The sequence below is a fragment of the Spermophilus citellus genome, assembly GCF_964194105.1.
Source record: "Spermophilus citellus genome assembly, chromosome: 4".
Lineage (NCBI taxonomy): Eukaryota > Metazoa > Chordata > Mammalia > Rodentia > Sciuridae > Spermophilus > Spermophilus citellus.
In genome coordinates, this window is record NC_138185.1 from 202,133,889 (window position 1) to 202,160,760 (window position 26,872).

The window sequence follows — 26,872 nt, forward strand, 5'->3', positions numbered from 1 at the left end:
GAATTCTACACCTGTATACTTCTCCTTTAAGCTTCATCAATTTTTGTTTTGTGTACTTCAAAGCTCTATTATTAGGTACCTATGTATCTTGAAGAATTAATTCTTATCATATACAGTAATCCTCTTTATCTTCAGATATATTACCTGTTTGAAAATCTTTGTTTATGTAATGTGGTCACTTCACATTTCTTTTGATTATTGTTTGCAAGATATATCTTTTTTCATTCATTCATTCTTTCTTTTTTTTTTTTTTTTTGGTGGTGCTGGGGATGGAACCCAGGGCCTTGCACATGGTAAACAAGTACTCTTAACACTGAGCTACTTCCCCAACCATTCTTTGACCTTGATGTCTTTATATTTAAAATAGACTCTCATTTTATATTAGAAAGCCTACTTAATTTTACCTAATATAATAATGTTTTCTACTTGAAGGTATAAATTATTTACATCTACTATAATGTCAATAGTAAATTAAACCCAAACTCTCCTGTTACTTGGTTTCTATTTGTCCCATTTGTACCTTACAGAACCACATAACTGTATAACTGAATTAGAGTTAGAATAATCCATTTATGAAGGAAAGTTTAAGGACCAGAAATGTTACTTGACACGTTCACAGTCACACAGCTAAGTATGACCACACAATGAACCAATAAACAAGCAAAACCTCCTGTTTGAGTTAACCCACTACTTTTTTAATGCACAAGTCCTAGACATCAATGTTAAAATGATGTCAAGGGTCCTTCAAGCTGACTGCCAATCTGCTAAAACACAATATACAAAGTATGTTATCCTTTCTGTCTTCTAACTATCTATTCACAAGCTCTATCTACAGGATGGATGGAAAAATACATAAATGTCTACATATATATTTATATATAACTTGTCTATATGTTAGGATGACATATATTTTCATATTTTTCAATTTAGGATAATCCATCTATTAAATAACTTTCTGAACTGAACTTTCATAATTTTAGTCTTTCAGAAGTTTTTATTTATTAGATTCCCTTCAAAACTGTATGTTTAAAAGAGGAAGGTAAGGGCTGGGGATATAGCTCAGTTGGTAGAATGCTAGCATGCACAAGGCCCTTACTTCAATCCCTGTCACCACAAAAAAACAAACAAAAAAGAGGAAGATAAACTTGTATGTGATTTTTATATTGGTACTCAAACCCTTAGAAACTGAATGGCATTGCAGAGAGAAAAGATAGAAGGAGTCCTCTGTGTTATACATCACTGCTTTTCAATGCTTCCTTAGCCACGTTAGATCAAACAACTGTGATTTCTCAAATGTCAACTACACATTTTTGTTTTAAAGATGGAGAATAAAATGTGCACACCGGTAATCTCAGTGGCTCAGGAGGCTGAGGCAGGAGGATTGCAAGTTCAAAAGCCAGCCTCAGCAACAGTAAGGCACTAAGCAACTCAGTGAGACCATGTCTCTAAATAAAATATAAAATAGGGCTGGGGATGTGGCTCAGTGATCCAGTGCCCTCGAGTTCAATCAGCAATACAAAAAAAAAAAAAAAAAAAGAAGGTAAGTTTCATCTAACAGAAAAGTAAAGGACCATGGGTTCTACAAGAAAGGTTCAACTGATATAAGACTCCACAATAGTCTGTGATAGAAATATGTTTGGAACAATGATGTGTAGTGTCAAGTTATGGTCACTTTGGCTTGCTTTGAATACTTCTGAAAACCAAAGAAGATATATATGAGAGAATTTTTATGAATGACAAAGTGTCTTACTTTGCTAACAAGAGCAGGAATATTCATTGAATTTGTTGCAAATCCCATGCCATATGTCATAGCAGCTTCTACTCCCAAAAACCTTGCTACAAGCTTCTCTAGTTCTTCATGCTTGTCCAGGTTTCCTGTGTGAAGAAGTTAACAAAGTTAATATCATAAAATCCTGAATTTAAGAATCACTCACCACTTTTCAAACAGAAACCAATCTATATGTTGTGACCTTTTCTATGGTCTAGAAAGGAGTCAGTATTATGAAGAGTAATGGCTTATCAGGAACACAATAGATAAAATACATTTAGATTCAGCATCTCTGGTGAGAGAATTGGCAAAAACAATTTTATGTTTCTACACACCAGCTCCAGCTCTAGGCCTTAAGAGGCATAGCAAGATTTGCTTCTAAGGGGCTGAGGTTGTGGTTCAGTGGTAGAGCGCTCACCTAGCACGTGTGAGACACTGGTTCGATCCTTAGCACCACATAAAAGTAGATTTAAAATAAAGGTGTTGTGTTCGTCTACAACTGAAAAAACATTTTTAAAAAAATATATATATTTTTTTCCCCATCTGCCATCCAAAACAGTGTAGCTGGTCTGTTGTAGAGATAAAACGTGTGGAAAGTGGGAGGTCTCTGAAGAATAAGAAACCATGGAAGTAGAGAGAAGGGGAAGGAGGAGAAGAAGGAAAGCAGAGAGAAGCTGGGGAAACTAGCTTTTAGCATTTCTACCACCTAGGTGAGGTACCAGGCACGTTAAGTTAAGCCACCCTCTGTCCTCAGTTGTAATGGCCTACTCAATAGCACTGAACCCTTTCCAAATTGCAGGATCACAAGCATATAAATTTCTACTGTTATTTTAAACCACTAAGCTTTGGGTTGGTTTGTTGTGGAGCAACAGATAGGTTAAAAAGCTCCTTCTCTTTCTTTGATCTGACTAATAAACTTGTATGTGATTTTTACATTGGTACTCAAACCCTTAGGAACTGAATGGCATCGCAGAGAAAAAAAGATATGGAGAAAGAATCCTGTGTGTTATACATCACTGCTGTACAATACTTCCTTAGCCACATTAGATCAAACAGACTATGATTTCTCGAATGTCAACTACACCTTTTTGTTTTAAAGATGGAGAATAAAATGTTTTACTCATTCCGGTTCTGGGTTTTATTAGCCTTGAGCTGAGCCTTGGGTAATTGAGGGCTTCCTGCTAGTGAGGTGGTTTGGCATTTAAAGCAGTGGGTCTTGCCTGAGATGGACAGCTAAATTCCTTGACAACTATCCAGTGGTTTTCCTGCCTGCCTGTGAAAATCCCCCAGCATGGATTCCTCCTCATGAGAGAGTACACCACCCAGACTACGACAATGAATTAACCCAGTTTCTCCCCCAAACTGTCACACTGAAAAAGCCTCCTGGAGCTCAGTTGGGATTGTTAAATCCCCAGAGGAGGAAAGGCCTCCCAGCTAGGCATCTTCATCTCCAAGGTGATTCCTGACTCAGATGCACATCGAGCAGGACTTCAAGAAGGAGACCAAGTTCTAGCTGTGAATGGGGTGGATTTCCAAGATATTGAGCACAGCAAGGCTATTAAAAGATCCTGAAGACCACCTGAGAAACCAGAAAGTGTGCACACTTCTTTCCTTACAATTATCATCGTCAAAAAGAGAGGACTGTGCACTGAAGAGTTGCAGCCCATGGCCCTCCATGTGGAAACTGCCAGGCCAAGCCAGCTGTTATCCAAACTGTACTGACTCTAAGTCCCCTAGTTTTCTAGGCAAGCTTCATTCCCTGAAAGGAAAGGGATGAAAATGTCAAGGTATAATCTAGCCTGTGGGGAACCCAGTTAGAAATGGCAGCTGACATTTACTAGTTACCATGAGCTCGGCACATATACATCTTATCATTTTTATTATAGAAATTGGTCAGAAAATATTGGGAACCTTCCACCTGGTTGCCTGGCCACTTCATCCTACCCTTATACTATCCTAAGTTTACACACATTGGGGACGCCAATGAGACACTTTTGTCCCTTCTTCCTCCTATCATCTCTCCCAAAATGGAAAATACAATACTGAATTAATGTCACTGTGACTTTTGGGGAAAAAAAAAATTTTCATTTCCCTATTGAAAAGCATCACAATACAAATGGAAGAGCAAGAAACAAAAACATAAGATTCTAATTTTCATTCATTACTAAATATCTGCAATCTTCAACACAATTAATGAAAATGGAAAATATACAGAAGGATGGTGTTATAGCTGAACTCTGTTCACTAAAAAGATATTTTGAGAAGCTGGGGTATTGCTCAGTGGCACAGTATGTGCTTCTTAGCATGTGTTAGGCCCTGTATTCAATCCTCAGGACCAAAACAAAATAATAAAAAAAAGGATATCTTGAAGTTCTAACTCCTGAACCTCAAAATCTGATCTTTGGAAACAGGGTCTTCACAGGGGTAACCAAGATAAAACAAGGTTATTGGGGTGGTGCTAAAATCTTTTTTTTTTTCAGTTTTAGATGGACACAATATCTTTATTTTTATTTGTATGTGGTGCCAAGAATCTAACCCAGTGCCTCACGCACGCTAGGTGAGTGCGCTACCACTTGAGCCACATCCCCAGCCCATAATATCTTTATAAGAAAGGAAAATTTGGACATGGAGACAGATGTACATAGAGGAGGCGTGACAGAAGACAATGCTTGATACTCAGAAAGACAGCTGTGTGGCCCCAAGACAGGAATGCCAAAGATGTTGGCAAATACAGAAGCAAGAAAGAGAGTCTCCAGGGCTCTCAGAGAGAGCATGACCCTTCTGGCATTTGACCCCAAACTTCTACCCTCCAAAATGATAAAACTATAAACTGTCTTAAGTTATCCAGTTTCTCACACTTTGTTACGGCAGCCCTAGAAAACCAACGCAGATGGGAAATGACTTAGAGTGACAGGTCCATATCTACGCCCTTACAGAGTGAACATGGTTCAGTGAAAACCAAGCAAATTCATTGTATGGAACCCAGTGGAGGCTCAAAAGTTAGAGACAACAGGAATAAGAGAAGGAAAGGGTTAAGGAAAGGCAACAAGTGACTGTTCGAAAGATGATATTTAAAAACAGAAATTCTCACTGCTGATGGAATTGTACAATGTTGCAGCACTTTGGAAAAGAGCAATTCCTCAAAAAGTTAACTGCAGAGTTACCACATGACGGAGCAACTCCACTCCTAAGTATATACCCAAGAGAAATGAATACATAGGTCACATAAAAACTGTACTCCTGTGTGTCTGGCCACATTGTTCACAAGCACTCAAAAGTAGAAACAACCCAAACGTCCACCAGGAGATAAATGAATAAACAATATATACAATACTCACATAATGGATTATTATTCGGTCATAAAATGGAATGAAGTAGTGACGTATGCTATAAAGTATTAATACATGCTATAACAAAGATAAATATTGTAAAAAACATTAAGTGAAAGAATCCAGACACAAATGACTATGATATTACAGGATTTCATTTATATAAAATGTCCAAAATAGGTGAATCCAAAAAGACAGAAAGTAGATTTTTGGTTGCTAGGAACTTGGTAGAAAGAGGGGAGAATATCCAGTCACTGCTAAAGGGCATAGGGTTTCTTTCAGGGGAAATAAAAAATGTTCTAGAATTAGAGTGTGGTGATGGTTACACAGCTTTATGAAAAAATAATGAGGTGCACACTTTATAAGGATGTGAGTTATAGCTTAATAAAGCTGTTAAAAAAGAAACAAAAATAACATAGACACTGCCTCATTCCTACCCCTATAGAAATAGGCAAGTAATTTTGCCTTTTCTTACCTCCACAAATAAATTATTCTTAACTCAGGGACACCAAATATAAAAGAATGCATATGCTAAAAATGGTGACTAAAGGTAAGGTTATACAGACAGGCTCGCATACTAAATTTCTCAGAAACAAAAGGAAAAATGAAAAACACAGGAGAGGAAGACAATTAGAGGGTAAATACTAGGGGGTTATACATAAATGTTTCTGAAAGTGAGAGTTGAGAAAATGCCAAAGAAGAAGTGGCACAAAACCAAAGGACCTGCTTCTTCAATATTTAAGAACCCAGCAAGAATCAAATCAGCACAATTAGTGGGGAAAAGAAAGACTCATACCAAGGCACAAATGGGACTTTTTCCCTACCCTGCCCAAATGGGAATTCTTGATGTACTCAAGGGAAAGAGAAAGTCTTGGATGCTTTCCAGGGTAAGACACAGAAAGAAATGAGGGGGTTGTTGGGGAGGGGGAGTAAGGATAGGAGGAATGAAGGAAGGGAGTAAGAGGAAGGGAAAGGGGGAATAAAAAAAAAAAAAAGACCAAACAACAGTGACATTCCTCACAGTAGGAGGGGAACCAGAAGGCTGGAGAATGTATATAGGAAGCAGATTTTTCATTACCCATCTTTTGGTACTTCTAGGATTATTAACAATGTTATGTATTGTCTACCCCCCAACACAGGCTTTAAACAATAAAACTTTTCAGATAGAAGGTATGATAGAATGAATGGCATACACAAAACTAGTGACCAGACAGCATTACACTTCTGATCAGCACCCCTCATCCCAGAGTACAATGATGCAACATCCTCACACTCTCAAGGAAAATATGTTCAACCCATAGTGTGGTGGTGGCAGAATTAATACTGAAGCAATACAGTTGATCAAAGACATCTTCTGATATCCAAATATATTTTGACAATTTCAGAAAAATTATCTCCCCTGCACCCCAAGGAAAGCACTATATAATGAGTTTCACCAGTATGAGGAAGGATGTCAAGAAAGAGGAAGATACAGAATTCACGAAATAAGGAATCCAAGTCAGAGGTGAGAGAAAGGGGGAAAAAAGAAGAGGAGGAGGAGGGGGCGGGAGGGGGGAGAGGAGGAGGGGGCGGGAGGGGGGGGGAGGAGGAGGACTAGAATGCAACTGTACAATAGTCTTGGAGAGCAACTAGTCCAAACTGAAACAGGTCAGAGACAATTACATTAAGGAAGTACCTAACAGAACCTGGCAGACTATATGAAAAAGAATAGGGTTTTTCCAAGTTCTCTAGGCTCTTACTTAGAAGTTGCCTAACAGATTTTAAGTCTCCTCTAGCATTAAATTGGTACAAGATTAGAGGAATAAAAACCTTCATGATATAGCAGCTGCCAGGTATGTTTTAGATCATGCAAAACACTAGCCCACCATTTATTATTTATTGAGTTATTCTAGATGCAAGCTTTTAAAAACTTCGACTTTTACCACGTGGGTTTGTTCTTTCTTTTTATTTTGTTGATGGTGTTCGGGATTGAACCTGGGACCTCATGTATGCTTGGCAAGTGCTCTACCACTGAGCAATACTCCCAGCCCCCCAAATTTAGGCTTTTGGGTCAAAACCTTTTATGCTGCAGGTCAACATATACTTTAAGAATTAGGCCAGGGGCTGGGGTTGTGGCTCAGTGGTACAGTCTTTACCCGGCACGTGTAAGGCACTGGGTTCAATTCTCAGTATCACATAACAAAGAAAGAAGCGGAGAAGAAAAGGAAAGAAAGGAAGGAAGGAAGGAAAAAAGCTATTGTGTCCATCTACGACTAAAAAATACCTAAAAAAAAAAAAAAAAAAAAAAAAGCATTAAGCCAGGGTTTGGGGTTGTGGCTCAGCGGTAGTGCACTCACCTAGCACGTGTGAGACACTGGGTTCGATCCTCAGCACCACATAAAAATAAATAAAATAAATGTATTGTGTCCAACTACAACTAAAAAGATAAATATTTTAAAAAGAATTAAGTCAAAGTTTATTTTTAATCATTAAAAACAAATTAAATAAGCTTGGCACAGTGGCACTGTAATCCCAGCAATCCAGGAGGCTAAGGCAGCCTCAGCAATATAGCGAAACTCTTAGCAACTTCATGAGACTCTGTCTCAAAATAAAAAATAAAAAGGAGTGGGGATGCAGATCAGTGGTTAAAGAGCCTCTGGGTTCAATCCCCAGTATGGAAATAGACAGAAAGATAGATAAACTGGGTGTGGTGGCACAGGCCTGTAATTCTAGCTACTAGTAAGGCTTAGGCAGGAGAATTTAAGTTTGATGTCAGTCTGGGCAACATAGTGAGACCCCGTCTCAAAATAAAAAATAGAAAGTATTGGGGTTGTAGCTCAGTGGTAGAAGACCCGAGTTCAATCCTCAGTACTGCAAAATAAATAAATAAATGAATAAATAAACAAACAAGTCACATCACTTTTTCTGCTCAGATACTACAAGAGAATATAAGGACCCTGATAGTAGCTAAGAAAACATACATTAGCCTACTCCTAGGATTTCACACATACAAGGCAGAGAACCTATGAAAATTTAGGGGGAAAAAAACTGAAAAAAAAAATTCAACATGTTCTAGAATTGGCTTGTCTGTACGTGGTACTGGGCACTGAACCCAGGGGTGCTCTATCAGTGAGCTATGTCCCCAGCCCTGTTTATTTTTTGAAACAGGGCTTTACTAAGTTATTTGGGCAGGCCTCAAAACTTGTGATTATTGTGCCTCAGGGAATTTGTCTTTTTTTTTTTTTTTAACGGTGTTGGCGATTGAACCCAGGGCCTTGTGCATGCAAGACAAGCACTCTCCCAAGTGAGCGAAATCCCCAGCCCAGGAATTTGCTTTTTTAAAAAGCAATTCTGAATATTTTCTGGAAGAACTACTTATGTTTGTTAGCCAAGGACAATGACACTCTAGGAGATTTGGGAATAAAAATTATAGTACAAACAAATAAAGAAATCGCCTAAGAAACTTCACTAGCAATAGAAACTAGAATTATTGAAGATGTACAACTTGTGTATATGTTTTAAAAGTCCAATTTAAATAATAAAATAGATTATATGAAAAGCTACACGATTCTATTTGATTCTGTTTTTACAGTTTCATTTCTTCATTCTAAGTTTAATGAGTTGACTGAGTTGCTATGATAGATTAGACTGGGATGCAAATCCTTTTTATGCTTGCACTGAGAGGTAAAATCTAATCTCCATAGCCCTTGAATCTGGGCTGGCTTTACTGACTCACTTTGATCAAAAGAAAAAGTATTTAATATTCTGGACTCACAAAGACAGGGCATAAAAAGACTTCCAGCTTTCAGCCAGGTATCTGTGAACACTTGCTCTAGGGCAAAGCCCACTGCCATATAAAGTAAGTGATTCTCCAAGATAGCCATGCCCCAAAGAAGTCCAAACTAGTAGCGTGGGACTGAGACACAGAGTACCAGGCATTTCAGCCCAGGTGAAACATGTGAATGCAGAGGCGTTCAGAGAGCTCTAGCCACAAGCCGATGCTGACTGCAACTGTGTGAGGGACTCTGATAGAAACCACCCAACTGCACTTGCCAGCCCCAGACCTGTGAGAACTCAATCTATAAGCATTAGGGTGATGCACAGTAAGAAGAAGGTGCTTTATGACGTCTGTAGCTATCAGTGCTCTAGAACCAAATGGAAGAAGCTAAAATCCTCCTTTGAACTAAAATAAACCTCTTATATAAAACTATAACCTTTTACCTTTTATAGACTTGTAACAATAAAAAGTTTACATTACTGAGTGTCTATTTCCACAATTAGCCTATTTAATTCTTGAAAGAGATCTATAAAGCAGGAATTATTATTAGCCCAATGTACTAGTATGAAAATAGAATAACCCTCATCACACCCTTGGACTAATAAGTGGTACTTCTAACTATTGCTATTTACAAAAGGCAATACAATCAATATTAAAGTTATAAGTGAAATAAAACTTATGGAACTTTACTAGGGACATTCTGTATGTATAACATATTGGAAAAATATCTCAAAATGTGTTACAAACATAAAAATCATCCAACCCTTCAGAAAAAGAAAGCATTTTTTACCTGATCTAAAATGCATGGCAAAGCAAATGTATGAATTTTAATACCCTAGCTCTTTTAAAAAGCAACTCTGTATCAGCAGTATTCATTCCTGAGTTAAAGAAGTCAAAAGCAGCAGCAACTAACCAAACATAACTCACACTTACCAATTTCCTGCCGAGTACTGCACACTCCAACACCATACTCCTCTAGGACCCTGGCAGCTGCTTCTTGACATGATCCAGTGTTTCGTGCAAATCCAAGATAGTTGTAGGAACCCATATTTATAACACCTTTAATTATATTCCCAGTATACCTGTGTTTCAATAAACACATAAAACTTAATAAACTCAGGAACAAATACAATACTTAAGTGTGATAATAAGTGCAATGTAACATGAGAGGAAACACCATAGGGATGTAGAGAAAACGTGTTCTGTACGAAAAGAAGCTCAAACTCAGTACCCAACCAAGGAAATGGAAGGTACAATCAAATACCAATTTTTACTTATGAATAATGATGAAGATTTAAAAACTGATGATATCCAGTGTTGGCCAGGACAGTGTCACAAACTAAGTAAGAATACTTTCTTTGGATGGCACTTTGTCAGCACTTATCCACTGAAAGATGTGCATATTCCTTGACTCAAGCAATTCTCACACATGAGCATATGCACAAGAGGATCTATAAGAGCCACTGCAATTAATTTGCCATGTCCCTTCCCTAGGCACAGAGACCTGTGACATTTCATGTGACAGAAGCTCAGTCAGCCTGAGCCCCCAAGGAAAGATGACTGATTCAGAGACTCTATAGGAAAAGTAGGTAAGAAATAAAGTGTTGTTACTTTAACACTCGGGGCAATTGGGATGACCCAGCCCAATCTGCTATAGCATGGCACATTTAGGTAGCCATGATAAATAAGAAACCTGCTGTGAATGTACAAGTAAGACATTATTAATGCATTAGCAAATTAAAAAGGCAAATTGTAGGGCTGGGGATGCAGCTCAGTAGTAGAGCGCCTACTTAGCATGTAAAAGGTAATGGATTCATCCCCCAGTAGAGGAGGAAAAAAATGTAGCAAATGGTAGAATAATTTATATAGTACAATCTCACTTTTGCATAAGTTACCTGTGTATAACCCCAGTAGATACACTACACACATACCTCACAGAAAACATCTAGAGGAATAACACAAAATAAAATGATGACAATGGTCAACTCAGTAAAGGAGGATTTGTCGGGTAGTGAATTTACAGAGGACAGGGTTTAGTTTTCATGGGGGACTTTCTGTATAATCTATTTCCCCCCCCAGTACTGGGGTTTGAACCCAGAGACACTTTATTGTTAAACTACACCCTCAACCCTTGTTCTTTTGAGACAGGGTCTTGATAAGTTTCCAAGGCTGGCCTTGAACTTGCAATCCTCCTGCCTTGACCTCCCAAGTAGATGGGATTACAGGTATTGTATTTTCTTTTTTAATAGGAAAGCAATTATGGAATATTTGTGCAATCTATACAATTTTCAAAATGTTAAAATATAGTTTTTTTAACTAGTTAATCCATTTAAGTAAAAATACTTCATTTATCCTTAAATAATCAGAGAAATCAAAACATCCACAAATAAATTCAGATCCTTTACTCAATTCTATTAAGTGGAATGATGGATAGTCTTAAAAAAAAAAAAAAAAAGACAAAACTTTTTTTCTCAACTATAACCCACCACAGAATCAAATATAATAAAAAAAATATTTAAAAAATCTCAATAAAGCTGGGTGCAGTGGCGCATGCCTGTAATCACAGCAGCTCAGGAGGCTGAGGCAGGAGGATTGCGAGTTCAAAGCCAACCCCAGCAACTTAGCAAGGCCCTAAGCAATCAACCAGACCCTGTCTCTAAACAAAATATAAAAAGGGCTGGGGATCTGGCTCAGTAGTTGAGTGTCCCTGGGTTCAGTATTCAGCACCCATTACCGCCCACCAAAAAAAAAAAAATCTCAATAATGGTTAGGGGCATAGCTCAGTGGTGGAGTGCTTGCCTAGCATGCAATATATATATATATATATATATATATATATATATATATATATATGGTTTGATCCCCCTACTCCTACCCCTACCCCTACCCCCTCCCTAATCCAATTAACAACAAACAAAATGCAAGGAAAGAAATCTTGGTATTGATTATATCCTCAGCTGCTACTCCTGTTTTGAGAGAATACTTAATTTGCAATATTTTCTCTAATGAAGAAATTCTTTTATTGCTAAGAAGTAATTTCCCACCGAGACTCACTTGAATGACCAGTTGTAGTCATGAGACTGTCTCTCCATGATGTCCACCTTGGCTCCAGGCACGCTGCAGATTGGTCGATTCCAGTTGTCTCTTATCCTCATGTAGAGGTTCCTCGTATAGAAGTTTTCAAAATCCTGATACAATGACACAAAGTCCTGCCAACAAATGGTGAAACATGTATATTTAACTGAGTTACCTTAAAAACAAATTTCACAACTTCCCTTTTCGAGTTGCAAGAGCACCTGAGAATGATAAGTCAGTTATATTTAATTAACTGATCTATCAGGAAAGGCATCAATTTTCTAAGTTTATTTCAACATAACTCTTATTAATCAGTTAAAAGTCACATCACTTTGAGGGTTGACTTACATTCAAGGTTTCAAATAACTGACTACACAACTCTGACATTAAATGTTTTCTCTTCCTAATAATTAATATCCAAGAGACTGTTCTACTCCCTTCCCCCCTGCCAACAATGTTAGGGGGAAATGCCACAAGAACCAATATAATTCCTGTTTCATACAAGAAAAATAATTGCAAAATTAAGATTCCAGTCTCTCCATATTTTTGAGAATCAAAATGAAACAAATTCAAAGAAAAGATAATAAACCAGAAATACTACCAAAAAAGAAAGAAAGACCAACAGGTAGATTATAGGAAGTCATCCACCTTGAGCAGTTTCCCTCTTGGATTGGAGTTAATAACAGAACATTCTGAAAACTAATTCCCATGTCCACAGACTTACAATCTTCCTTTCCTTCCTGAGATTAAATTAAACTAAAATGTAAGTCTATAAAAATCAAGTCTCAGTGGAAGTGAAACGAATGCATAACGCTATGCCCAACATTGTAGGAGCCCTGTTCAGAACACATGTGTCCAGACCATGTGAGCTCCACCCCAACTCCTCAGAATTCAAGGGTAAGAAAAACAAAAAGAAAACAGAACTGGAATTTATTATGCTTCCAGTCCTCGGATCTGAGCTTGGTGCCAATCTAATCTGTTAAATAAATTAACAAAAATAGTTAAAAAGCGTAAGCCTCATTCTGTAAAAGATTTTCATGGCTAAAAAGATCATACAAAACTCTAAAATTAACAACTTTCTATGGACTAGTAGAACGCTAAAGTGACTACAAAATAAATAAGAGAAGATGAATCAGAGTAGATGAATTGCCTTAAATAGAGCTGAGCAGAGTCAGAAAGAATCCTGAGCATTTGCCCTGCCTGATACCATCTCTTTCATAATTAGTTCCCAGAACAGAAAATATCCACAATGTGGATATCCCTCACAATTAGAAATTTGTCATTTAAGTAATTTGTCCGTTTTGGTAGTGTCCTCTTCCAATAAAATACTGGCCGAGTGAAAGCATGAATAGAAGCAACCAAATTTTAATTAAAGACTTTTCTTTGGCTATCATTCACCTGCATGTCCAACAGAAAAAAACAAGAAAGTTGTCCCCAACCTATGTCAACTCACATCAAACGAGGTAACAGGACTAACTCCTCTAGTAAAATCACAGTACTAATGATCTCATTTCTTTCTAATGAAAGGATAATTTCACTCAATCGCTGTCTAAACACTGCACAGTAGTGTTTAAGATATTAACTCAAATTGTTGAAAGAACTATTTCCTCACAAAAAATTTTTATTAGCAACACAAAACAATACTTTTTGTTTTGAATACATAAACATCGGGAAAAAACTTGAGTCTCATCTAGATACCAGAATGGTTATCAAATCTCCAGACAGAAAAAGGACTACAGGCTAGCACGAGGTAGAACTTCCTCTCTCAGCCTTGGATAAACTGAGTTAACCAGGGACATAACTGTCTGTAGTTAGAAGGGAGGAACGCGTTCCAACCTCCTAACAGAGAATTGTTATTCTGAGGCCAAGCGTCACCATCTCCTTAATGCTACCCTGAGAGGACAATGAGGTCCCTGAGATGGGAAAACACTGGCACACAGTAAAGGAAGAGGAGTTGTCATACTGAGGGATGTTAGAGACCAAAAGCAGGTAGCACAGAATGGTTGGAGAAGGACTCAGGCCACAGTTTTAGCTTCCCTTCACTCCCTAGCTAAGTTCCAGACTAGTAGCTTTGTCCAGAAGTTTTGGTAGAGATATCTGGCGGGCAGAAAACAACTTCTGCTGCTTAGCAATGAAGAAAAGGGACAGGAGAGGAACCACTATCTGGGATTCCAGTTCCAGGCAGTGGAAGGACTGAAGAGGAGTTGTTCCTCGCCCCACGATTCCTGTGTTCAACAGTGCAGGAATGTCCAGAGGTGAAATCAATTCATTTGATGGATTAATAATCTGAATGGTCTCTCTGTCTCTCTCTGCTTCCCAACTGCCATGAATTAACTCCTCTGCCACAACTTTCCACCCTGAAGTTCTTTCTTACCTCAGCCTCAGACCAATGGAACAGGCTGACCATGGACTGAACCTCTGAAATTGTGAGCCCAAGATGTAATGTCTTCTCCTCTAAGTTATTTTTGTCAAGTATTTTAGCCACAATGACAAAAAGCTGACGAACACAAATGTATCTGTTTTTCAAAAATATCTTGTACATTATTTTAAATATTCTAAGATTGATGTTAAAACAGGGGTTTTTTGTTTATTCATTCAAATATCTTTCAGTGACTACTGGATACATGCTGAATTCTTGGTGAATCTCAAGGCATTTCTTGGGATCACAGGGAAAAGGGTGGGTGCTACCCACTTTCAGAAAATGACTTTGTAACTATTTATTGTTCATGTTTGTTAGTGTAATTTTGTTTCCAAAGAGATGTCCACTTACTTTCATAGGATGATAACAATGATGATGAATAATCATAAAAGTAGCAATAGTTCCCAGCTACTAAGATACACAAGGCACCAGCAGAAAGTTTTATGTGTATGTATACATCTATGCACCTAAGTACCTGTGCACTATCTTACAGAAAAGCTAAACGGCTTTCCCAATTAGGGAATTAGCAAAAACAGAACTGGGCCTTCTAATTCCAGGCTCTGCTCCTAACCCCAACGCCACCGCTTCTCATTTTGAGAAGCTTTTAAAATCTATCTGAAATACTCTGACATCATTCAAAGCACTTCAAGCCAGCTGTGCTACGGGCCTTCCCCACTCTTATCCTGTCTTGTGCTCATGATGAACGGGCCCTTGATATACGTATATACAGACAGACAGACAAACACAGCTGGAATTCTAAAACCCGTATTTTCCAGACACCCTTGTGATCAGGTTGTGGATGAGATTCTACAGTGAGGCACATACACAAGATCTGAAAGGCAGAGGCTACCTTTCTTGCAATAGCTCACAAAGAAAGCTCTAGTAGACTTTCACTGGGGCTAGGTTTCATGTTCCCAGCCACAATGGCAACACCTGGATACTCACAGCAGGAGCAGCTTCCTAATTGGGGGGTGGCTTAGTTGGGGTAGGAAGACCATAACTTCCTCTACCCTTTCACAGCGTTACTAACACTTAATTCAGTATCTACAGTGATTCAGTTAACTGCAATTAAACTTTACTATTTCAACAGCACATTCACTACAATTATTGCTGAAAAATAAATATTTAATGTTGTAAGTACCTTTTTGTTGTTGTTGTTTTGCTACCAGGGATTGAATCCAGGGGTACTTAACCTCTGAGCCACATCCCTATCCCTTTTTATTTTTATTTTTTATTGAGACAGGGTCTTGCTGAGTTGCTTAGGGCCTCACTAAGTTGCTAAGGCTGGCTTCGCACTCACAATCTCCCATCTCAGCCTCCCGAGCCAAAGGGACTACATGCGTGCACCACCATGTCCAGCAGTTATCAGTATCTTTTTTTTTTTTTTTTAAAGAGAGAGTGAGAGAGAGAGAAAGAGAGAGAGAGAATTTTTTTTAATATTTATTTTTTAGTTTTCGGTGGGCACAGCATCTTTGTTTGTATGTGGTGCTGAAGATCGAACCCGGGCAGCACGCATGCCAGGCGAGCATGCTATCGCTTGAGCCACATCCCCAGCCCCTTTTTTTCTTTTTCTTTTTTTTTGGGGGGGGGGGGTACCGGGGATTGAACTCAGGAGCACTCGACCACCCTATTAAAGACTCTATCCAAAATAGCAAGAACATTTAAAACCATATCCCCAGCCCTATTTTGTATTTCATTTACAGACAGGGTCTCACTGAGTTGCTTAGCACCCTGCTTTTGCTGTAGCTGGCTTTGAACTCACAATCCTCCTGCCTCATTCTCCTGAGCCTCTGGGATAACAGGTGTACATCACTGTGCCTAGCAGTTATAAGTATCTTATAATTAAAATTTAAATTACTTGTCTTGGTCACACAACCATTAAATGATATAAATGAAACTTGAGACGAAACTTGAGACTTGTAGCACTATTCCATACTAGTGGTGTTAGTGGTAAGGCTACAATTAGCATTAGTGGTTTTAGTGGTAATGCTACAATTCCAATAAGAATTCTCAGTGTCAGCTGGGCACAGTGGCACATGTCTGTAAATCTTGCTCCTCAGGAGGACAAGGCAGGAGAACTGTAAATTCAAAGTCGGCTTGGGCAATACAGTGAGACCCTGTCTCAAAATTAATTTTAAAAAAGGGCTGAGGATGTAGTTCAGTGGTAGAGCACTGGCCTAGCATATGCTAGGCCTTGGGCTCAATCCACAATTCAGAAGGAAAAAACAAAACAAAAACAAAAAACCTCAATGTCATTTCTAATTTAACCATTTTTTTATTTGTTTTAGAGTTTAGGTGTTGCAGTTTGGACCTTAAATGTCCCCCAGGGCTCATATGCTAAAGATTTGGCACTACTGGGAGGTGGGGGAACTTTTAGGAGGTGGGGCCCAGTAGAAGGAAGTTATGTCACTGGGGACATGGCTTTGAATGGGATCTTGGAACTCTGGCTCCTCCTCTCTTTTTACTTTCCAGCTACCATGAGGTAAGCAGCTTTGTTTCACCAAAGGCTACCCACCATGGTGTCCTACCTTGCCAAGGGTACAAAAGCTAGGGAGCCAACCAGCCAACCAACTGTGGAATGTAACCTCTGAAACTGTGAGCCAAAATAAACAGCTTTTCCTTTTAAGTTTTATATCTCAATTATTCTGTCACAGCAAAGGAAAGCTAACTCACTAAGGCACAGATCTCAATAAATCAAAGGACAAAATTTTTCTCATTTGAGGCAAAAAACACTGCTTTGATGTTGGAATAACAAGCGTGGAAAAAAATGCTAGAGATCAGCTTGGGCAACTTAGTGAGACCCTGTTTCAAAATAAAATTTAAAAGGACTGGGGAAGTAGTTTAGTGTCCATTATGCACGAGGCCTGAGTTCAAGTGAAAATACAGATTGTTTATATGACTCAGCAGTTCCTTTCCTAGGTATATCCCCTAAAGAACTGAAAACAGATATTCAAACAATTACTTGTAAATGAATGTTCACAAAAGCATTATTCACAATTGACAAAAGACGGCAACAAAATATGACATACATCCAAACTGTGGAAGAGTATTCAGTTATAAAAAGGAATGAAGTGTAGGTTAAGAATCCCTTATCCAAAATGCTTGGAATAAGAAGTGTTTCAGATCTTGGAGGGTTTTTTGTTGTTGTTGTTAGGGTTTGGAATATTTACATAGACTTTACTGGATGAGCATTCCTAATTCAAATTCTGAAATCTGAAACTCTTAAGAAGCATTTTAGATTTCAGATTAGGGAGGCTCAATCTGTATTGTTACAAGCTATGATGCTGGAGGAACCTCAGAAACATGCTAAGTAGAAGCAGACACAGAAGGCCACATATTACATGACTCTATCCAAAACAGCAAGAACATTTAAAACCATAGAAACAGAAAGCAGATTAATGGCTGCCAGGAGCTCAGAATGAATCTTACCTCCATACATAAGGCAAAGGAGCAAGAGTACAAGTGGGCACAGCATCAACAAAGTTTGTGAAAATGGCCACCTTCTCACACTAGCTGGAGCCATGCACACGGTGGAACACTGGCCTAGCACACCTGAGGCCCTGGGTTCAACCTCTATAGGCCAAAAACAAACCAACAGTATGACTCTGATGCTGCTGACATCAGTGAAGAAAAGGTAAGCTTCTTGGAAAATACAACTTTTGGATAAATGAAATATGTATTCCCAAATTCAACAACAATTTGGAGCAATAATCATATAAATTCTTCATTCGAAAAACTGTCATTCTTAATGAGAAAATTCAATTAATGAAAATCTTATATTGAATGTCCCAGGTGGATTAAAAACACCAAAACAAAATACCAAACAAAAAATCCTGACTTTGAAAGCCATCCATGTACAGTGCATGGACCAAACAGGCATCGTAGCCAGTGAATAGGAAAATCTGGTATCTGGGGAATTCCACAGGCAATCCTACCAATAAGACCACCCAGATACATGTGAGCTCCTATTCATCTCTGCCAAAAGGTCCCACACAGTACTGGAGATGTGGTGACCTGCTGAAGCCACATAACCACACAGCCTCCCAGAGATGGGTGTGGCCTGCCAAGATGCCAATCAACCTGTTGACTACAAGACAACATGAAGCAAGACTCCATCCCTGAAACCTTTCCCTGCCTTTGATGCTCTCCCTTAAATAAAGAATCAGAGCCATTTTTTAACTGTTCTGTTCCAGCTCCTACCAGAACTGAAAGAATCTATCTGGCACTCTGCTTTAAAACTAATTCTGACTTTGTTTCTTATTTCTTCACTAATAACTTAAGACTATATTTTTCTCAGATGGCTTATCCCTTCCTGAGCAGGAAAAATTACCCTGGCAAGGAGCTGGCTGCCTCGCGATAACTACCCATTGAAGGAGGTAAAAGTTTAGTGGAAACTAAGTAAGCCCCACCTAAATGTGGAGGAACAGAATCTATTAACATGCATCAGCATGCATTAACCTGTGCCAGGAAGAACAGGCTAGAATAAGCTCTGATTGCAAATCTTGGGTTTCCCAAATGTCTAAAGATAAAACTCTTGAGTCTACTGTAGAAAAGGTCTGTGGCCTCTATGACAAAGAAGCTGTTCTCTGAAGAGCTGAGAGAAGGTAGACACAGACATCCACACAGAGAAAGGGCTCAATGAGTTTCTCTTGTGCTTGCGTGCATTCAGAACTGTCTTCAGGCCACAAGGGGTAAGTGGCGAAGAGGACCAGAGACATAGAGAAATGTTTTTTTGTTTTTTTTTTTTGATTGACTCTTTTTTTTTTAATTGCCGCAGTCTGGCTGGGCACAATTCAGGAGCCACTTGTCAAAAGAAACGAACTTTATTTTTAGAACACACACACACACCGCACCACACAGCTCTTCAGGAATTCCCTCAGAGCCCAACTGCCACCACCGGCTTCCCACAAGCCTCTCAACCTCCCCCACTCCTCCTGCTCCTGAGGCAGATTGGCTGGGTCACATGGGCGGAGCCAAAAAAAATCCCCCAATGAGCAGCTCCTTGGTCTGAAAGGGCGGGGAAACAGCCCAATGAGCATCACCGCAGAGGAGCCAATCAGCTGGCAGCTAGAAGTTTGCTAGGGCTGCTGTGAGCCAACCATCAGCTGGCAGCTGGAAGTTTGCTGGGGCCCCTTCGGCTGTGGCTCTCAACATTTTATTATTGGTTGTTCAATACATTACAAATACTTGAATTCCACAGGGCAAGGTCCTGGACTCTGCTTTCTTGAGGACCAATTTATTTCTTTCTAGTCATAATATAAGAAAATTTCTTAATGTGAATTAACAATCTCCATTACAATCTAAATTTACCATCATTCACATTAGATACCTAAATCCTATTCCTTTAAAAATCTGTAATCTGCTCTTCCTTTCTTTTTAATCATGTTTTATTAGGCTGAATTATAGGAAATTATCAACTTAGCAGTTCAAATATGGTCAAAATTGGCATTTTCACATGATTCAATGTAATACTTATGGATTAAAACATAAGCCAGGCACAGTGGTGCACACCTGTAATCCCAGCAACTGGGGAGGCTAAGGCAGAAGAATCGCAAGTTTGAGGCAAAATAAAAATAAAATAAATAAACAAACAATATAAATAAATAACAAAGTAAAAAATAAAAAAGGCTGGGAATGTAGCCCAGTAGTAAAGCATACACCGGTTCAATTCCTAGTACCAAAAACCAAAACCAAACAAATAAAAAACTATACACGATCAAATAAGGTATATTCACAAACTGTGGATAAGACAAAATGGTTTAAATATAACACAAAATTTATTACTCATAAAGAAAAATTGATAAATTTAATTAAAGTAATTTCTGTTCACTAAAAGACACCATGCAGAACTGGGGACTGAATCAGAGCAGACTGTATTCCATGCTTTTATAATTTTGGCAAATGAATCCTAATGTCATATATAACTAAAACTAACCAATAAAAATTTTTTTTTAAAGAGAGAGTGAGAGAGGGGAGAGAGAGGGGGGGGAGAGAGAATTTTTAATATTTATTTTTTAGTTCTCGGCGGACACAACATCTTTGTTGGTATGTGGTGCTGAGGATCGAACCCGGGCCGCACGCATGCCAGGCAAGCGCGCTACTGCTTGAGCCACATCCCCAGCCCTCAATAAAAATTAAAATAAAAAAAAGACACCATGCAAAGAATGAAAACACAAGCCACATATTTCAGGAAGATAGGTGCAAAATACATTCTAGAATACATTAAGATTTCCTATAAACTGGAGATGGGAGTACATATAGCTAGCTCAGTGGTAGAGTGCTTGCCTACCATTTACAACATGCTGGACTTGATCCTCAGCACAACAAAACAAGATTTCCTGTAAACCATTAAGAAAAAGATAGAAATCCAAGAGAAAAACAGGCAAAAGATCTGAACAGCCACTTCATGAAATCAACACTTTCCATAGTTAGTGAATGAACCTATGAAAAGGTATTCAGCATCATTGGGCAATAATGAAATGCAAATTAAAACCACAACAAGATACTAATACATATATATACCAGCAGAACTGGCCAAATTTTAGAATTTTACACCAAGTGTTGGTAAAGATATGAAACAACAAAAATCCTCAAGCACAGCTAGCTAGTAGGTATACCTAGCAAAATTGCTTTGGAAGACAATTTGGCACTATAAAGCAAAACTGAAGTTATGCATAGTCTCAACCCAATCATCCCAAGCCTGGAAATATATGCCCAAGAAACAGATCACAGTGATTATGGCAGTTGTATTACTCTCTGACAAAATATGAGAAAAACCTCAATAATGACTAACTGTGGTATTCTCACAGTGAGATACTATTCAGCAATGAAAACAAAGGGAGCTGGGAACCACCGCAAATTGCTAAAGCCTACATTGAGCTTCAAAACAGATCAGAGCACAAACACACAAACACGGTGCAAATGAGGTTAGATATAAGAACAGGCCTAACAAAAGTTTTATTATTTAAAAATGAACACATGGGTGATAAAATCATCAAGAAAAGTCAAGACAGTGGTTATCTCAGGGGAAAGGCAATAGTAAGATCCAAAAAGGGCCCCTGTGGGTGTGGTTTCTGCAGTGGTGGGTTTATGGCTGCTTACTTAGATTGCATTCCTTATACTCCACATTTACCTTTTATTATCATTTCTAGATATACACAAGTGTGTATTGGTTACAGAAAACCAACAGACAGGTTGAAGAACACTGGAAGGAATGCTTCCATTAAATAAATACCAAACATTCTATATAGAGAAGAAAAGTACTTCCCATTACATGCATTTAATCATTTTATTACCTTTATTTTATTTATTCATTTTTATGTGGTGCTGAGGATTGAACCCAGTTCCTTGTCTGTGCCAGGCAAGTACTCTACCACTGAGCCACAAACCCCAGCCCACATTTAATCTTAAAGTGTCATGTGACAGAGTTCCTAACTCTGGGAAACACATATATCCACATTTACTTATCATGACATCTAATCACAAGAAAATCTACTTTGTTTGAAGGTGCTCAGACACATGTCTAACTGGGCAAGATCAATATGCTTCAGAACTTTGAGCTACTGAAACTGAAGACCACACATCTGAAAATCTTTTCTTTAAAAACATACTAGGAGGGCTGGGGTTGTGACTCAGTGGTAAAGCACTTGCCTAGCACATGTGAGGTCCTGGGTTCAATCCTCAGCACCACATAAAAATAAATAAAATACAGGTATTGTGTCCAACTACGGCTAAAAATAAATATTAAAAAAAAAACTAGGGCTGGGGGTTGTGGCTCAATGGTAGAATACTTGCCTAATACACGTGAGGCACTAAGTTTGATCCTCAGCACCATATAAAGACAAATAAACAAAATAAAAATGATTGTGCTCATCTATAACTAAAAAAAATAACTAAAAAAATATTTAAAAACCAACAAACTAATGCTGATGGCAGGTACTGAAGGATTTTCAGATATTTGACATGAATAAATAATACTGCAAATCAAGTACAAGCTGTTTAAAAAATTCCGCAGCATTATAAATTTTTATTTGGGCAAAGTTTTTCTCTAGTAGGGAACGCAATACAGAATCAATCCCAATAGCTAGAGGTATTTCTTTTATAAGCCAATAATTCTGTCTTTACTTCTACTTAATTAAAAAAGAAGTAGGTGAAATAACTTACAAAAGGCTATCAAATTATTGACTTTAAAACCTTAGAGTGATGGTTAATTAATAGCTTTCCTCACTGTCCATAAGTCATCCTGTTTGTTCTTTTCCTGTTTTTAATGTTAAAGACAGGAAGTAACTTCCTTGCTGTTTATATGATGCCATAAAGACATTAAAAAAAAAAATTAGGGTTAAAGATCCATGTTTTTCCCAGATCTAAAACTGGGTCACTTGAGTGTTTGTATGTGTCTGTTCAAGTGCAGACACAGCCCGACACCAATACTTCACAACTTGAAACTTTTCATTGTGACTATTTACCAACACTCACAACATCATTCATATCTTAAAACATTTACCAAGTGTCTAATACAAGCCAAGAAGACTTGTAGGCACTGGGTCTACAGCAGTAAACAGAAAGATAATGACCTTTGCCTTCATGGAATTTACATTCGGGTAGAAGAGACACAGGTAGAAGAGACACAAGATCAGATAAATATAGAGAACAGTATGTTAGACAGTGAAAAACATGAATGAAACCCAAAGAAGGCACAGAGGGAAATGCATACTGCTGGAAACATGCTGCAATTTAGCTAGAGTTCCCTGGACAGAAGAGGGGACAAAAGAGACGTGAGGGAACAATCCATGGGACCATCTGGAGGAAAAGCTTCCCTGGCAGGACAAATAGCAAGCATAATGGCAGTGAGGCAGGAGTGTACTTGGTGTGTTTGAGGAATTGCAAAGAAGCCAGCAGGTAAGTGAAGGGCCAAGCTATAGATGTCACCGTGGTGGAAATGGAGGTTGGTAAGAAGTAGCTAAATTTGGATTTGCCAATGGACTACACAGAGCATATGGCAGAAAGAAGAAGCAAGGATAACTCAAGGTTTGTTTTTAGCTGAAGCAACCGGCAGAAGAAATGTATCATCCACGGAGATGGAAAAGGCAGCAAGCTGGTTAGAGTGAATATCTAACCAGCTCAGACACCTGAAATTTGATATGCTTATCTGGAGATGTCAAGAGGGCAACCAGATAGAAGGCTCTATTCAGTTTGGTAAGGAAGTCAATGACAGAGAGATGAATTTGGAAGTTATCAACATAGAGAAGGGATTGAAAGTATTCATTAAGGCTGAAGCCTGGGCCATACTAACACTTGGAAGTGAGATAGATGACGAGGATCCACAAAGGGAGAATATGAAAAAACAGACAGAAAGGCAGGAGAAAACCCAAGCAACTATAATGTCTTGGAAACCAAGTGAACATGGCGCTTCCTGACTGCTTGTATCAAATCTGTTGAAAGGTGTCAAGCAAGGTAAAAACTGAGAAAGGACTATTACACATGGGTCATGGGTGACTCTGAGAAGAAGAATCTTCTAAAGTGGTAGGGGCAAAATCCTGACTGCAGTAGGCTCAGAAAAAGAGTGAAAAACAAGACATTGGAAACAACAACCCCAGGGAATTTTGCTATAAAACAAAGAATAGAAAAGTGGATCAAGAGAAAGTAAGGTGGAGAAAAGCTTAAAAAAACAAAACAAACAAACAAACAACAACAACAAAAAAAAAAACCCACGGGAAAAATACCTCATCTGGATTCTAATGGGAATGGTCCAGTAGAGGAAGACAACTGTTCCAAGAGCCAAGTCATCATCCTCCTTATGGCAAACCTGGCTGTGTGTCACATAGGTGCTGGACCTGGCCAGCCATCGTGTGCTACCTCTAACAAGCTCTACAGGATGGCTGGATTCAAGGGTCCATCAAGTCTATATACTTTCAGGTATTTGCTACCAAAACTATTATGACATTTTCAAAATGATAGGGAGCAACAAAAAACCACAAGGTAATTTAATATCTAAGGAAACATCAACCAGGCACCATTAGGCAAGCCTGTAATCCCAGCTATGCAACTATCTGAGAGGCTGGGCAGGAAGATCTCCAGTTTGAGGCCAACCTAAGCAACAGAGCAAGACCCCCTTCTCAGGAAAACCAAACCAAAACAAACACCTACCCCCACCCCCTCACACCGCGCCCCCCCAAAACAAAAAACATTAATAAAACTTCAACATGTTTTCTTAAACTGGAATTTGAAAATTGCTGAGGGTAGTCTCAGGGACCCATGAATTCTATTATTATTTTTAATTTTTTTTCATTTAGATAAACATTTTAAAATAGCTTTATCTATTTAACATTCCAATAAGTACTCAACTTAAACTTGGAATAACTCAAGGCAAAGAGGGTACCGCTTATTAAACTTTAAAAATCATAGTAATAAACAGCTCCAATTGCTTTATGCAAAGAAAATCTGATTAAAACCTAAAAATTCAAAAGATAAGACCTTGCTTAAAAAAAAAAAAAAAAAAACTACACTGTTGCTTTCATCAAAAACCCCAATAGGTGATGGGAAAACTCTTAGTATGAAAGGATAAAGTGCTAAACGCACTACCAAACTTTTTGAAAATTTTATTGGGCATAGCTTCTTATGGAGAAAAAAAAAAACCCAGAATAAATAAAAAGAGATGAATGAATGAAAGAGATTCTATATGATGAAATATTATTCAGAAATAAAAAGGAATTAAGTAATGGTACCTGCTACAGCATGGATAAACCTCAAAAACATCATGTCAAGTGAAAGGGACAGACAAGATCACACAGCATATGATCCCATTCATGTGACATATGAATAACAGAAATCCACAGATAGAAAGTATAGTAGTGGCTGCCTGGGATGGGAGGGAGGTAAGGAAGAGGTGCCTACTAATGGATACAGGTTTTTTTCTTTTGGGTGATGAAAATGTTACCAAATTAGATCATAGTACTCATTTGTGTAGTTCTAAAAATAAACAGGATGCCCTTTATGGTATGTAAATCATGTTTCAATGAAGTGTTTTTAAAATCATGACTGTTGGCTTGGGGATGCAACTCAGCACTTGTCTAGCATGTGAGCCCCTGAGTTCAATCCCCAGCACCACACACACACACACACACACACACACACACACACACAGAAAAATGACAGCTATCCTGGCCCCACTTTTAACACAAAACGATGGAAAGTTATGCTTTTTACGTGTGGAATGATCTAAAAAATTAAAAAGACAAGCCAACTGTCCAATCCCCTAGTTTAATACTCTATAGACAACTATACTGCAAGCAGAGTTTGCTAAGATACTGCTAAAATGACAACTGCCAGAATGTTCTTATTAAGCTACTTTTTGAAGAAGATCAAGAATACAATCCTAGGGGCTGGGGCTGGGGCTGGGGCTGGGGCTCAGCGGTAGAGTGCTCTACCTGGCCCATGTGAGGCCCTGGATTCGATCCTCAGCACCACATATGAATAAATAAATAAATAAAATAAAGGTATGTGTCAACTACAACTAAAAAATATTTTTTAAAAAATACAATCCTAAAAAAATAAAATATAACTGTACATGTTTTCTCAAAAAAAAAAAATCCTTATAGGAACTCTTATTACTGGATTTCAATCTATTTCCTTCTTTTGTGTCTTGAAAATTAAATGTATCTGGATGTGGATATATATATATCTGTCCTGTTTTTGAACATCAGACCACAAATACACTATGGAGGCAAAACGTTAGTTTTCAGTTTAATGTGGTAACCACCTACCACACTTTGCTGCTTAGATTTCTAAGTATTTCCTATCTTAGAACATTGTTATTAATTCAAGCTTTTGCTATATTGATTGAATACACATTTCTGGACTACCAGCTTCACCTCACACAAAAAGGAAATAAATTGAGAATGTAGTTCAGTGGTAGAGTGCTTGCCTAGTATGCATAAAAAAGAGAAACCCTAAGCTGAGAAAAACAACATTCTTGTCCAAAACACCACTAATAACAGAAAAGCATGGGGGAAAGAAATTACTAGAATTGTATGCAATTTATATGAAATAGAATAAGCTCATCTTTTAAAAAAAAATCTTGATTTTTATTTATTTTTATGTGGTGCTGGGGACGGAACCCAGGGCCTCACGCATGCAAGGCAAGCACTCTACCACTGAGCCCAATAATAAACTCATCTTTATTAGTATGACCATGCAATTTAGTTCTACCTAAAACAATATTTGGTGTTTCCCTATAAAGAATAATTAACATAAGTAAGTTGGGCTTTTTTATAACAGAATGAGGAAGAAAATCAGGATGTGGTCAGCAAGGAAGTGGCAACATCATATTTGCATTTTATGATCCTAAGCAACCAGCTCATTCTCCTTGCTGTTTATCACTGAAGTCTGCCTACTCCTCTCCCCACTTCTCTCCAGCAGGAGAAAAAAACATGATCCATCATAAGGCTGAATGAGCCTTCCTTTCCTCTAAAAGCTGAATTTTATAAGAAAATGGCAGCATTTAATTGAATTAACTGCTGATGTAA

The 26,872-nt window shown here is 38.2% G+C and overlaps 1 protein-coding gene and 1 pseudogene across 2 annotated transcripts in view; one reads left to right on the forward strand and one right to left on the reverse strand.

The window, feature by feature from the left end:
• Positions 1 to 26,872, reverse strand: part of SPTLC2 (serine palmitoyltransferase long chain base subunit 2) — a 109,217-nt gene that overhangs the window by 51,250 nt on the left and 31,095 nt on the right. Inside the window, exons 3-5 of the mRNA XM_081291284.1 lie at positions 11,909 to 12,063; positions 9,788 to 9,936; positions 1,751 to 1,875 (exon numbers count right to left, since the gene is read on the reverse strand). Of these exons, the coding sequence (XP_081147410.1) occupies positions 1,751 to 1,875; positions 9,788 to 9,936; positions 11,909 to 12,063 (429 nt within the window). The remainder of the gene's footprint in view (positions 1 to 1,750; positions 1,876 to 9,787; positions 9,937 to 11,908; positions 12,064 to 26,872) is intronic.
• Positions 2,002 to 3,420, forward strand: LOC308647377 (PDZ domain-containing protein 11-like; annotated as a pseudogene). Its single transcript has 2 exons — positions 2,002 to 2,008; positions 3,002 to 3,420. The product of its transcript is annotated as a PDZ domain-containing protein 11-like (transcript).